Source organism: Chaetodon trifascialis, chromosome 5 (assembly GCF_039877785.1).
Source record: "Chaetodon trifascialis isolate fChaTrf1 chromosome 5, fChaTrf1.hap1, whole genome shotgun sequence".
NCBI lineage: Eukaryota > Metazoa > Chordata > Actinopteri > Chaetodontiformes > Chaetodontidae > Chaetodon > Chaetodon trifascialis.
In genome coordinates this window covers 14,111,425-14,124,805 of record NC_092060.1, presented here as the reverse complement: position 1 = coordinate 14,124,805, position 13,381 = coordinate 14,111,425, and the positions used below count along the sequence as shown (strand labels likewise).

Here is a 13,381-nt window from a genome sequence, read left to right as displayed (position 1 = left end):
AGGCAAAATGTCTGCTGTGAAAAAGGCTTAAACTTACCTCTTTTACAGATTGCATTTTGGTGAAGCACATTTGTCATTACGGTCCATGTTGCCATGCTGTCTCTGGGGTCCTGAAGGGTGTGCTAGGCACATGCCAGAGGTCTCTACAAAAAGAGAAAATTAGATGTAGCTTTCTTGACAACACAAGGGGAACGTGCAGCTTTGTTACCTCTGAATCTAGAGTGTGGACAGGCTAAATACAGTTCTGCATAAACCATATCCAACACCAAAAACCTTCCTAAAGCTAACATGGACAGTGTGTTGGCCTGCAAATGCACTGCAGTGCCCTTCACGAGCCAAGAAATGTGGTAAATAGTCCAGGAACCCACATTTCCAGGGAACCCACAATCAGTATTGCGGTTTGGAAAACACACATTAAGTGTCCATGGTTGTTATGAAACAATTTATTAAATAGCTTGTTTATTGAGGCAGTGCAACGTAAAACTCCAAAACAGGAGGCAGTAAAACCTCGATTTATCTATACAACTACATATCAACTTCCTTTGCGCTCATTTGGGCTGTGTGAGGCCACAGGTGTGGACAGTTTACATATCTGCACCTCGCTCGCTCACGTGCCTCTGTTGTCTCTTGGCACCTACGGCCGGAATAACGTAATCACGGCAGAGCGTCAGTGAAAGCGTGCGCGCGGCCCCGGGAGGAAGAACCGCACGCGTGATGTGTGGGACATAATGGTGGATAGGTAGGGAGCACACTTTAGCTCGGTAAGAGTAGCTCATCAACTGTTGATCAATTTCCACTTGTCTTGGCCTCTTCGCTTCCTCTGACTCGACAGCTGCTCGCTGCCGCTGCCCGCTCCGACTGAACGACACCCTGGATCGCAACAAAATGCCGAATATCAAAATATTCAGCGGTAGCTCACATCCGGACCTGTCTCAGAAGATAGCAGACCGCCTGGGTCTCGAGCTGGGGAAGGTTGTTACGAAGAAATTTAGCAACCAAGAAACATGGTGAGTGCTTTGCTGCTGTGGCTGCTTTAAAGACGCTTATAACAAGACGTGCGGCTGCTTTGTGTGCAAACGTTGTAGCCTGGCGACATGAATTTGACCAGAAACGTGGTGTCACGGCGAGATTGCCGCGCAGTGTTGTTAGGAACTTGTAGTCCACGTATGGCTGAGAACTCATGCTAACTATCTAGCCAACCCTGATGGTAATACCCGCGCAACAAAGCCACGTTAGCTGCCTCAATAAAATGAAATTATAATGTCTTATCCTACATCATTTTCTGACTCAGCGTGCTGCTCTTTCACCCACCACTTTGGGTTGTGGAAATCACATCGCACGTAGACACAAGCAATTGTTTACCCTGTGTCATTTGTCCCCCGCCTTGCCATGCAGTGTTAACTCAGTGGCACTAAATGCTGTTTGTCTTGTCGCCTCTCTCTTTTGACAGCGTGGAGATAGGGGAGAGCGTACGTGGGGAAGATGTCTACATCGTGCAGAGTGGCTGTGGCGAGATCAATGACAATTTGATGGAGCTGCTGATCATGATCAACGCCTGCAAGATCGCCTCTGCGTCCAGGGTCACGGCTGTCATCCCCTGCTTCCCGTACGCTCGGCAAGACAAGAAGGACAAGGTGGGGGTGAGGGATATCTGTCTAATTACTTCTGTCATGCCATTTGTCATCCAACATCATGACAAGAAGCTTGCAGCCATGTCCATCAACAACCACTCCACAGAGCATATTTGCTTTCTTTTTCTGTTTGTTTTCCTCTCCCTCATTTGGTATGCTTTGCTGAGTCAAATGCAGTTTCCACCTCAGTCCTTCTTGTGCAGCTGTTTGCCTGCTGCTTACTCTCATTCCAACATTTTGAGCATATTGCATGAATGGTGTGTTTTGCACATTTGATTATTGTGATGCAGGAGTAGATGTCCAGGGTGTGTCGTGATAAGTTGGTTATGTAGCAGTAAGTGCTGGATTTTTTTCATGTTTTGAACCATGTTGCAGTTGGGCCAAACATATTATCTGACTCTTCCAGCTGAGTGGAAAAACTGTGTCTATGTGCTAATATTTACGTACTGGTGTTTTTTGCATATCATCCATCTTAGTACAAAGTAAATAATGAAAGTATCAATTGTCAACCGGAGAATATTTTTATATTGCCATTATTGAGATCTTTAGTCTAACAGATTGTTATATTTGTCTGGTATAATTTTACAAAATGTCCAAGCTCTCTGTCGAGTGTTATTTTTAGAAGCAAGCCACGCTTGCCAGTTCACTGATTCCATGTGACTGAAGAGATCTGTTTTCATTGCAGAGCCGCGCCCCTATCTCTGCCAAGTTGGTGGCCAACATGTTGTCAGTGTCAGGTGCTGACCATATCATTACCATGGACTTGCATGCCTCACAGATACAGGTGAGCAACACAAAAGCAGACATAAACAGAAGTGCATCTTGTTCACTGTCCTGCCATTAATCTGTCCTTAGTGTAATCTTTTTGTTTGACACTCTGAACCTGTGTGCCTGATTTTTGGAGAGTGACATCAGTAACCTGACTGCCATAGCCTTACATTTTACATAGGTGTCCAGCAGGTAGTACATGTTCTGCTCCTGTGACCCCAGCCCATATACCTCTGTTATCTTGTTCCAGGGATTCTTTGATATTCCTGTTGATAACTTGTATGCAGAGCCAGCTGTGCTGAAATGGATCAAAGAGAACATTCCTGAATGGAAAAACTGCACCATCGTCTCACCTGACGCAGGGGGAGCAAAGAGGTATGCCACAGCGGCTTGCCATAGGTGTTCTGCCCTTGAGCATAGCTTACCCTCACACTATCTCCTCTGGAATTTACTTTGGATTAAACTTTTGTTGGCTTTGCTTATCTCTGACAAGGCTCTAATTTGAGCTGTGCATTTGCAGTTTTCTACACTTTGGCGTGCACAGTGGCTCTAACTCGTGGGCGTTCTGCTTTGCAGGGTCACCTCAATAGCAGACAGATTGAATGTGGACTTCGCTCTTATCCACAAGGAGAGGAAAAAAGCAAATGAGGTGGACCGCATGGTTCTCGTTGGAGATGTGACAGATCGCGTTGCCATTCTAGTTGACGACATGGCCGACACATGTGGTACAATATGCCATGCTGCTGACAAGTAAGCCCCCTTTATTTACCTTTTTGTGGGAAATAGATTTGGAACTTTACAGCCACAGGCAAGTGGGCTACTGTGGTTCCTGCTCCTGAGATATGTAACGCATGACCCTGTTTCTCTCCCTTTAGACTAATTTCTGCTGGTGCCACCAAGGTGTATGCCATCCTAACCCATGGCATCTTCTCTGGCCCAGCTATCTCACGCATCAACAATGCCTGCTTTGAAGCTGTGGTGGTTACCAATACAATCCCTCAGGAGGAGAAGATGAAGCATTGTCCCAAAATACAGGTCAGAATACAGCCGTTACCTTGGTTTTGTGTCAGGTTGCAACTGATCATTCCAGTTCCCAGATCCCAAAGTAAATAAGTCATTCATTTTCTGTCAGTAAACGAATCATCCAGTCCAACCACATTCATAACATCCCATCTTCTCTCCCTCCAGGTTATCGACATCTCCATGATCCTCGCAGAGGCTATCCGTAGAACTCACAACGGAGAGTCTGTGTCGTACCTGTTCAGCCACGTCCCCTTGTAACAAATAGTGTCTGCCATCTCCTGTGTGCTGTTACACCAAATAAAAGAGGGAATTCCCCAACCCAAACACTACCATTAGTAACAATGTCCTACGAACTAACCATGGGGAAAAAAAGAATGAACTGTCATGTCTGTTACTAATGCTGATTTTCCCCCCTCCACTCCTGACACTTGAGTCCCTTCCCTCTTGAGCAGTGTCCCTTTCATGTCAGGGGCACCAAAGCAATCGCAAGCTATCAATAGGCCAGCATATTTATTGTTCTTGGGTAAATAAGTGTTTATCCACTGTGAAGTTTGTCCCCTGTTTCATATCATATAGATACAGAGCTTCTCCTGACTACTTCGCCTCTCCAGTAGTCGTTTCATGCTGTCATCAAAGAGCTTATATAACTAACCCTGGCAGGTTGCAGTGGTCAGGAGAAGCGTCTGCCATATAAAGCTGTTACAGTGCTTTTGTTACAATGAACGAGTGCAGTTTTTCATGTTGCTCTTGTATTCTCTGCTGTTCAAAAGATAGTAAATGAAGTGAATGTTTATTGAACTAGTTTACAGTGCTACTGAAGCTCCACTCAACCAAGAGTGCCTCAACAGTCTGAAATGAAATGACTTTTTTTTTCTCCAGCCTTCTCCTCCCTTGCTCCCCCCCCACCCCACCCGTTTACCGGTGTTTATTTTCCTGCTGGATGAAGAAGTTACTCCTGTCTAATCAGGCTGTAGAAGATGTTTTGGGATGTTTCTTTCAACTCTTGAGGCGCCCTCATTGAGTGGGGTTTGCCCAGTTTCCAGGTGTTACCTTTGAGTTTCTGCATTGAAGGTCTTTCTATAGAGAAGCTGTCGGGTTTTGAGTTTGGGGTCTCTGCAGGCTGGAGCTTCCGTCAGAAATGTTCACCTGCTTTTTTTGTTTTTCGTTTGATTTTTTTTTTTGTCTTTTGGTATGTCTGGAGGAAGGATCTGTCATAAATGTTCATAATCCAAACCTTTGTGTTCTACTTTTTCAGTAGGGTGAATGCACCAGTTATGATGATGCATTCTTAATAAAATTAAAAATGTGCAAAATCTTGAGACCTGACGCTTGTTTTTGTTGTTTCTGTCATGAATGCACTATATCTGCAGGCTGTGGAAGCCTTAAAGTTACATACAAGCAGAAGCAGTTCATAGGGAATGCTTGTTTTTATTGTTTTAGTGTGTATTTGACAGAGATAACACATGATCCATTTATTGCTCCAGATACAGCTAGAAGTTAATTACCATCTGCAGTCCCTGATAAGGCCCGTCCATCCATTTCCTATGTTGCTAATATTTTTACCCTTGTATTTTGAAGGCTTTATCCAGTATTTTTAGACACTTGTGGCCATTAAATAAATAAAATCTTTTTTTTTTTACCTGAATGTTATCCCTAGCTGTGTTGAGAGCTCAGTAACAGCGGCGTATTTCTAAAATAACAAGTACATTTTCACATTGAGCCGCGGATGTATAAGGCCTGTTTAATCTCACAACACATTCACGCACTGAACACGCCCTTCTTCCGGAGACAAGACTTTGATTGATAGGCGAAATAACCAATCGTCGGCCACATGACGTGAGCGTCTTGACCAATAGAAGAGGTGAGCCAATCACGAGCACCGGTAGATTAATGTCAGTGCGTCTGTTATGTAGGTGCTGTTGTACATCTTCTGCCGGCGTGTGACAGTTTATTTGTCTTGTAGAAAACGTGTCGCCTTCGTAACTGGACGAATAACCAGAGATTAGCTCTCTCCACGTGCAGTGTTGGAAAGCAAACAGAACCTTGTGCTGCCTTCAGTTTCAAACAATGCGCGGAAATTAATGTATATTCTGCGCTATACATTATCGGTTTTTCCTGCTCGGTGACAGCTGGCTGAGTAAGTACATTTCACCTCTGATTTGTCTTTAATATTCCTGATCACAGAGTGTAATTTCTTGTGGGTTTCTCTCCTCTGATGTCTGTATGATTCCTGTTTCACTATCAGTATGACAGTCCTGACACTGAAATAATTTATTATTCTGTTTTTACTCAGCTCAAGGATGGCAGGAAGCCCTGACCATAAACAGGATAAAGAGGCCCTTGAGAACCCAATGGTTCGTTTCCACAGTTATGTCCATGGCGGGACCTCCAGCTTGCTGTCCACCCTCCCCACTCTCATCGTCTTCCCTGTCTACAAAACTGTTTTCCGTCAACAAATCCACAACACTGCGGTTCACCAGGCAGTGGGACAGCTCTACAAAGAGGGACCTGTGAAGCTGTACAGGGGTGTGGCCCCACCATTATTGATGAGGACACTGAATGGGACGCTGCTCTTTGGGCTCCAGGACACCCTCCTCCACCAGCTTACCCTGTCATCCCAAAGTGTCATCTCCACCGCTGCCCTGCCCGCTCTGGCTGGGTTTGGTGCAGGCATGGTGGAAGCTGTGGTTCTGACCCCCTTTGAGCGCATCCAGAACGTGTTGCAAAACGGCCAAAACGACAGCCGCCTGCCCACCCTGAAGAGTGTTCTCATCAGGCTGAAGGCACAGAGGTGGGCCTTAGGCTACTACAGAGCCTTCCTGCCCATCGCTGCCCGCAACGCTCTTGGCAGCTCCCTCTACTTTGGCCTGAAGGGGCCCATGTGTGCTGTCGTGGCAGGACAGGGGCTTTCTCCACTGGTCTCCTCCTTCATCTCAGGCACGCTGACCTCCATGGCAATCAGCCTATCCCTGTACCCTCTGTCTGTGCTAGTGGCAAACATGCAGGCACAGGTGGGAGGGGAGGTGAAAGGGGTCATGACTTGCTGGAGGATGCTGTGGAAGTCGCGTCAGCGGAGCGTGGCTCTGCTGTACCGAGGAGGTTCTCTGGTTATTTTGAGATCATGCATTACATGGGGCATCACTACTGCCATCTATGACAGGCAGCAGAAATCTTCAGGCTGAGGACACATGGTTAGAAATAGCTGGTTTTCTTATTTTCTATAGATTTAAAATGTTTTTTTTATTTTTTTATTTTATTGTTTTCCTTTCCACTGCTAATACTCAGTGTTTTCCTGGGGACCAGACACCCATGTTGCTCTTTCAGTACACTTTCATCAAATCCCACCTCCAGCTTCATGCAGACGCCCTCACCATTAAACCTTTTTCGCAGCAGACAAACTGTCATTGTAGGAAAAGCACAGGTGTTACAAGAGCAGTAATGATGGCGCGATTCTATTGCATCGCCCTGATTAACCATGACAGTGTGACAGTGAACCAGCATGCACAATATTGGGACACTGAAACTGATGCAACTAAATGGACTTAAGCCAGTGTTCATTTTATTATTTACACCTGTGCCTTTCCTGCTGTGACATGTCAAAACATTGTAAGTGTCAAAAGTCTTTTAATGGGAATCATTAGTGCAGCCACAAGATCATGATCCATCACCTGGTTCATATTATGCACCAAAGTTTGTGCACTAGAAACATAAATATGGTGCTCGTGTGTCATAGGTGCCTTGTATTATGACTGTCTTAAAGGGAACTTCAGTTTTACTCCATTTACTCAGCCTGTGAAAATAGTTTTATAATGTTCGGAGGGTCTTTGCTTTTTTCAGGTAATTGATTAATTTTTGCCTTCATTAACAGTAGAAGGAGGAAATCACAGGAAATAATGGGGAGCAAATGAGAAAAAACATCGTGCTGGACTTGAACAAGGGAAGTTGTGTAACATGATCAACAACTTTCTAAACGGATGATTCTCAGACTGGACACTAGAGCTTACAACATACAGCCTGCGTTACAAATTAGGGCATGGAGATGGTTATTTACTAGGCAGGTAGGGTCTAGCAAAACTGGTTTCAGCCATGCTTTTCAGGGCTTGACCCATATGAGGGCACCAAAGGTCAGGATATCTCAGCCTCTGCTACCTCGATTTTGACCATCTGTCTGTTCATGGCTTCAAGTGCAATCAATAATAGACCAATATATGAATTCATTTTCTGTATAATGGAGATATTACATATGAATATCTGGACTGGAACAAATGAAAGTCCTGGGTGAGAATCTGCATGGAGATTGCATGTTCTCTCCATGTCTGCACGGGTGTCTAAAGACATGCAGGTTACGGTAATCAGAAACTAATTTGTTATGTAGCACTGTAATACACTGTAAACCCATCCATGGTGTAGCTGGCCTCTCACCATGTGTGTGACAGGCTCCAACCTCCTGCAATCACAGTGCGCCAATGGGTGGAATAAACAAGTTAATCACAATGTAGTCAATTAAATAAAAGTATCTGTTTGACTGTGAAAGAGAAATGTCAGCTGCCTGTCTGTAACCTCAACATATACAAATATACACATAATAACATTAATGGTATTATAAAACTATATTGCAAAAGACACTTTTCCTCAAGGTGCATTAATAAATGAATCTTGTCTTTCATGCATTTCGGCGATTGCTGTGTTTTACTCACCACTCCACCAGGTGGCGCTGTTGTCAAAAAGTATAAAAGGGACTCACCCACACCAACTATAATGGGATGTCGGTGCGCTGATGAGCTGCACAGTGGCTGCAGGCTATGTTCATCCTCGCAGGTACGGGGAGGGGAAAATGATTCAGATGATCACAACATGAACGGACAGCAATGTTTCAAAAGACGTTTCAAAATGTTGCCTGTCATAATTCAGGGAAGTCATGCATCAAGCATGTCCAATTAAAAGTCGTCTTCTGAGCTCAGGCAGCCAATGAGAACCGGAGCCTCGGTGTCCATGTTTGCGTGCAGAAGGGCGTGTGGACTCTATTTAAACCATTGGCTTTGCACAGATTACGCAGACACATCCTACCTGTAAAGGACACTGACGCTGCGCGCCCCTGCACCAGGTAAAATGATTCTGATTTGCCTCTTTATTAGCTCGTGCAACTTCAAAAAGACATTTAATAGTTGCAGTGTAATGTAAACATAATTAATGTTAAGAAATAATTTCTATATATCACAGCCTTAAAGGCAACATTTCCGCTGTAGGCCACGCAGCCTTTCCGTCACAGTGTGTGGTGCGGGTACCCTGCAGCGCACCATTCCTCTGCACACACGCTTTTTCAGCGTTGCTTCATCAGGATTTTACGCTGAATTTGCATGTTCACCTGTCACACCTTCACTGCGGTGCTGAAACGTCCAGTCTGCAGGCGTGCACAGTGATGATGCCTGATGGCCTGATGATGTTGCAGCTCACCAAGCTCCACATTGAATCTCTCTGCCACTGGGCTGTTTCAAGCAGAAACTGTGCAGAAAACGTGTCTCTCTTGCTTTGGTCTTCTATCTTCTCCTTAACTGTTATGTCTCCGTCAAACTTTTTTTCCCCTGCACAGAAGCAAAAGTGAACTGAAGTGCTTCATGTTCTGCTCTCACTTCCCTGCTGGTCTCTATTTTAACCCTGGTGTACATCTCATATTTTCCTAATGTCTTTATGACCACACATAAATGAAAATCAGTGTAGAAATACAGCATGTTTCCTCCTAATAACAGTGCTGTAAATAACAGCACAGTGTAACATGACTCCAGCTTAGAGCCGTTTGTTCATTGTGAACTGGTAGGTGGTAAAACAGCTACATGTTGATTCTTGTGACTGGCTTACATAACTCCAAAGCACAGGCAGAACTGTCTTGTTTAACTGAGGCGGGGCTTGATTTGTATACCTGTAAGGGCACGTCCTGCAGACAACATCTTGAGTGATGAGAGGATAATGTGCTCATGCTTTCTCATGCATGCTTTGGACATTTTCTCATCCCTGTTGATTGTCTGCTTTTTGAATCACCATTTCCTGCTATCTCTCTGTCTCCCTCTTTTCTCCATTAGAAACCTGCCAAAATGAGTGATAACCCAGTCAACCAGGAGGTGCAGAATTTTAACAAGGGCAAGCTAAAGAAGACTGAAACAGCAGAGAAGAACCATATTCCAACGAAGGAGGGTATGTGTTCAAGAGAAAAGAAGTGTGCTCTCAACAAATTTTGATCCAGGTTTAACTTTTTTTCTCAGCTCCTGACCACTTCGACTCCTCCCAGCGTATCAGTATGAAAAATAGCTGCAAACACTGCATTCCTGATTACTTCAGGCACACACAAAACTGCCTGAGAGCTCCTTCTTGTTCAGCTTAATGCCAACCTGTCCGCCCCCATCTGTTAATCACAAGATCTCTGTCTCTAAGATGTATGAAGAGGTGGTGTGGAGTAAATGGAGCATCATGCCATCCGGGACTGGGGGGGGGGGGGGAAGAAACTCTCCTCAGATGGGGTGTGACATGCAGCAGCAGGAAGGGGAGAGATTAAGTTCTGACTTTGCTCTGACTGGCATGTCAGCGGGGGGGGGGGGGGGGGGGGGGCACCAGGCGGCGCTGCTGGTGCATGTTGGCTTTTTATGAGCCTGAATTTTCTCACAAGCGCCGTGCTTTGTTACCGTGGGAGTTTAGCACAACGTGGCTTTTACTGTCAAGTTTTCTGCTGAATTCTAAGCATTAAAGTGAGACTGTGTAACTTAAAGACACACCTTTGATCAGTTCCGTACTTGATCTGTTATGACCAGCAGCTACTGGTGGCTAATATGCACAGATAGAGAGATGTTGCTGTTTAACTGACTTTTAGCAAAAGTTTCATAAGCTCATTTTAACTGAATAATGTTTGTACTAAATTGTAATAATTTTTTTTGTTTTCATCGTAGTTAGACATCACATTAAAGGGGCCCTGCCTGTGTCTCTGTATCATCTTCAAATTGATGATGTTTGATGTTTGGACTACATAATCATTTGCTCACCTCTCCATCTGTCTCTCCTGCTCTCCCACAGAAATTGAGGAGGAGAAGAAAGCCATTAAAGAGGGAAACTAACTGAAATGCACCTGTCATGATTCCTCTCCTTCAGTCCTGCCCTGTTACCTGCTCCTCCTCTAATTAGGAATCCTGTCCATCACCTCCGCCTCTGCCTCTGTTTTCCGCTCCGCCACGTTTGATAAGAAATGGTGTCTGGGCTGATGCTACGGGGAAAGATCTGTCTGTAAATTCATGCAATGGATGCATTTTAGTGTGCTTTCTAGTTTAGAAAGGGCTGAAGATAATAATTTGACTGGGTGTAGGTTTTAAAACAGAAAAAGGAGGAAGCTCAGAAATACATGTATTCATGGAAATCCATCGATGATATTACATTGTTAAGAATACCATATGTATGCCTGTAAGTGGTGCCTTTCAGGCCACGTCTGGACAAAGAAATCATAAGATGATATTTTTGCTTTAATAAAAATGGATGTATCGAAAACGATTTGCTTGAGTTGCGTTTGTGTGTATTTTGTCAAACTGTCTTGCAGCTAAACCTTCTTATTTATTTAAAGTGTGTTTGAACAAGATTATGGCAAACCAAAATGAATATACTTACATTTATTGCAGTTATTGCAGCATGTTTCCTAGTTTTTCCTCCCAAGACCTCGAGCCAGGTGTAACATTGCTGCTAAAGTGGACTGAAAGAAAAGTTAGAGCATTTTTTTGCAGCTCTACAATCACATTAATATATAATTTTTAGTCTTACGCTGCAATTAAGAAACTGCACAGCAACATAAAACTGAAAAACATGCGAAAAGACAGATTAAATCATTTGTAAAGTAGTGTTTCCATACTAGAAGACACAAGGTTGAAGGTCAAATTTATTCCTGCTTAAGTGCAGGTACAAAAACAAAGAAGGTTTCACTTTTTGGACCCTTTTTTATGTGTGTCACTATCATAAACAGCTTGTTACCAAAATGGCGCCAATATATTAATCTTCTTGATAGTGTTTGGCTGAGTAGAAAAAGGTCTTAACACCTGCTGTCATGCTGTCAAGTTTCATTTGTTTGTGAGCATGCATGTTCAGTTTGCCTTGGCTGCCCATGAGCTACATATATGGGACATCAGTTTTGAATTTTTGACTGACCTCGCCCTGTGAAAACGTCCTCCATCCAGAGTTACAACAGGTCTAAGCCTGCTGGAGAAGGAGGAGTGGATCAGCTGCAGGTGCCGCACATTCCACGCTGCCAAAATGAAATATGGTTAATGTTAAAAAAATTTGCTTTAATTTAGTTTCCATTCACAGCTGCGTCACATTCCAGTTTTTGAAATACATGTAACGTATGAAATATTCACATTACTCTTGAGTCCTCTTGCAGTATGAACATGCTTTGGGAAGCCCATGTTGAGGAAATGTATCACATGGTTCAGTGACTTAGATTTTTTTTTTTTTTTCCCACAGACATTGTGTGGATTGCTTCAGATCATGCAGGCTGTGTTTTTCCACAACAAGCCTGTTGGAACATGCTCACACAGCAGCATGCAAGTCAGTGAGAGCAAAGACGTACTTTATAGCATCTAATTGGCTTTGGTTGGAATTTACTTACTAAAATTATGAAGAGTTGAGTAGATTTAGAATTTCCCCTGTGTTGTATTGAAGCCTGTCAGAGATCATATGAACTTTTCGTGAGGATGAGAGCTTTCATGGCCCTGCAGCCAGTGATGGTACGCATGTTGTTTTCTTTTCCATTGATCTTTCAGGATCAGGCTTGTCCATGCACTGTGAAAACAGAACTGAGAATGCAACACAAAAAGAGAAAGAACACATGAAGACACAACTGAATGATGGGAGGTCATGGTTTTATTCAGGGTCCTTGAAATTATTCTTGAGCCACATACTGAAAAGCTGAAACTTATACATGTGATTTATGCTGCAGGATTGCAATATCACAGGTGCTTATTGACTGCTCTACCTGTGTTTTTATTGCCTGCTGTGTTATCCCTGTGTCAACATTGTGGCAAGTGCAGGTGATTCTTACCTCTCGCTAAACAAGTAATGCAGGTACTTTTAGCAGCACCATTACTTCCTTGAGATCACCTTGTCCTAAAAAAAATAAATAAATAAAAAGACACTTCGATGGTGAAAACAAATATGAGCACAGCACTTTATACAGCAACCACGGCATACACTGCAGTGTGTAAAAACTTAGCCAAGAATTAGCCAAGTTTCAACACCAGAAACACTAACTATCCTGCATTTTTGTATGCACAATATGCACCTTTTTTATGATAACACAGATTGTACATTTTGTCATTTCCTTTTATTTTTCTTTTTCAAGAAAAACATAAAAAGGTTTTATCACTTGGGGCTGCACGGTGGCGCAGCAGGTAGTGCGCGTGCCTCACAGCAAGAAGGTTGCTGGTTTGATCCCCGGGTCAGGCGGGGCCTTTCTGTGTGAAGTTTGCATGTTCTTCCCGTGCATGCGTGGGTTCTCTCCGGGTACTCCGGCTTCCTCCCACAGACCCAAAACATGCTCATTAGGTTAATTGATGACTCTAAATTGTCCGTAGGTGTGAGTGTGAGTGTGAATGGTTGTTTGTCCTTACATATGGCCCTGCAATCGGCTGGCGACCGGTTCAGGGTGTACCCCGCCTCTCGCCCATTGTAGCTGGGATAGGCTCCAGCCCCCCGCAACCCCGAAAGGGATAGGCGGTATAGATAATGGATGGATGGATGGATGGTTTTATCACTTGATTAAAGCTGTATCTCGGATCTAGTTTCAGTTTTATTTACCAAGGGGTTGATATATCCTGCTGATACTGCTGTCTCTACTCCAGTACAATAGAATGAATAAAATATCAATTGTGAAGCTCAAACTATACGAAAAGCAGCAACCGCAAACAGCAACAACAATTTTCTATCTGTCTATTTAC

At 43.8% G+C, this 13,381-nt stretch overlaps 3 protein-coding genes across 4 annotated transcripts; all 3 read left to right on the top strand.

Annotated features, from left to right (window-relative positions):
• Positions 1–680: 680 nt before the first annotated feature.
• On the top strand, positions 681–4,739 carry prps1b (phosphoribosyl pyrophosphate synthetase 1B). 2 transcript variants are annotated; one of them, XM_070962283.1, is made up of 7 exons: positions 681–1,007; positions 1,451–1,634; positions 2,317–2,415; positions 2,650–2,774; positions 2,976–3,149; positions 3,275–3,434; positions 3,588–4,739. In XM_070962283.1, exons 1-7 carry the CDS (start codon positions 886–888, stop codon positions 3,678–3,680), a joined length of 957 nt encoding a protein of 318 aa, XP_070818384.1. In that variant the 5' UTR covers positions 681–885; the 3' UTR covers positions 3,681–4,739. The 2 variants fall into 2 exon arrangements, with proteins under 2 accessions (XP_070818384.1, XP_070818383.1); XM_070962282.1 differs by having other exon boundaries at positions 699–1,007; positions 1,451–1,640.
• A 567-nt stretch (positions 4,740–5,306) lies between these two features.
• LOC139331473 (solute carrier family 25 member 53-like) lies at positions 5,307–8,090 on the top strand. Its single transcript, XM_070962944.1, has 2 exons — positions 5,307–5,559; positions 5,716–8,090. The coding sequence occupies exon 2, from the start codon at positions 5,723–5,725 to the stop codon at positions 6,602–6,604; it is 882 nt and encodes a 293-aa protein (XP_070819045.1). The 5' UTR covers positions 5,307–5,559; positions 5,716–5,722; the 3' UTR covers positions 6,605–8,090.
• Positions 8,091–8,397: 307 nt separating this feature from the next.
• tmsb1 (thymosin beta 1) lies at positions 8,398–10,949 on the top strand. The gene is made up of 3 exons (XM_070963460.1): positions 8,398–8,526; positions 9,500–9,611; positions 10,482–10,949. Exons 2-3 carry the CDS (start codon positions 9,512–9,514, stop codon positions 10,520–10,522), a joined length of 141 nt encoding a protein of 46 aa, XP_070819561.1. The 5' UTR covers positions 8,398–8,526; positions 9,500–9,511; the 3' UTR covers positions 10,523–10,949.
• The last annotated feature ends 2,432 nt before the right edge of the window (positions 10,950–13,381 follow it).

Coding starts and splice junctions, on each gene's coding strand:
- prps1b (XM_070962282.1), top strand. CDS start 886: ATGCCGAATATCAAAATATTCAGCGGTAGCTCACATCCGGACCTGTCT. Junction 3,150..3,274: donor ATATGCCATGCTGCTGACAA/GTAAGCCCCCTT, acceptor CTCTCCCTTTAG/ACTAATTTCTGCTGGTGCCA. Junction 3,435..3,587: donor AGCATTGTCCCAAAATACAG/GTCAGAATACAG, acceptor CTCTCCCTCCAG/GTTATCGACATCTCCATGAT.
- tmsb1 (XM_070963460.1), top strand. CDS start 9,512: ATGAGTGATAACCCAGTCAACCAGGAGGTGCAGAATTTTAACAAGGGC. Junction 9,612..10,481: donor CCATATTCCAACGAAGGAGG/GTATGTGTTCAA, acceptor GCTCTCCCACAG/AAATTGAGGAGGAGAAGAAA.
- LOC139331473 (XM_070962944.1), top strand. CDS start 5,723: ATGGCAGGAAGCCCTGACCATAAACAGGATAAAGAGGCCCTTGAGAAC.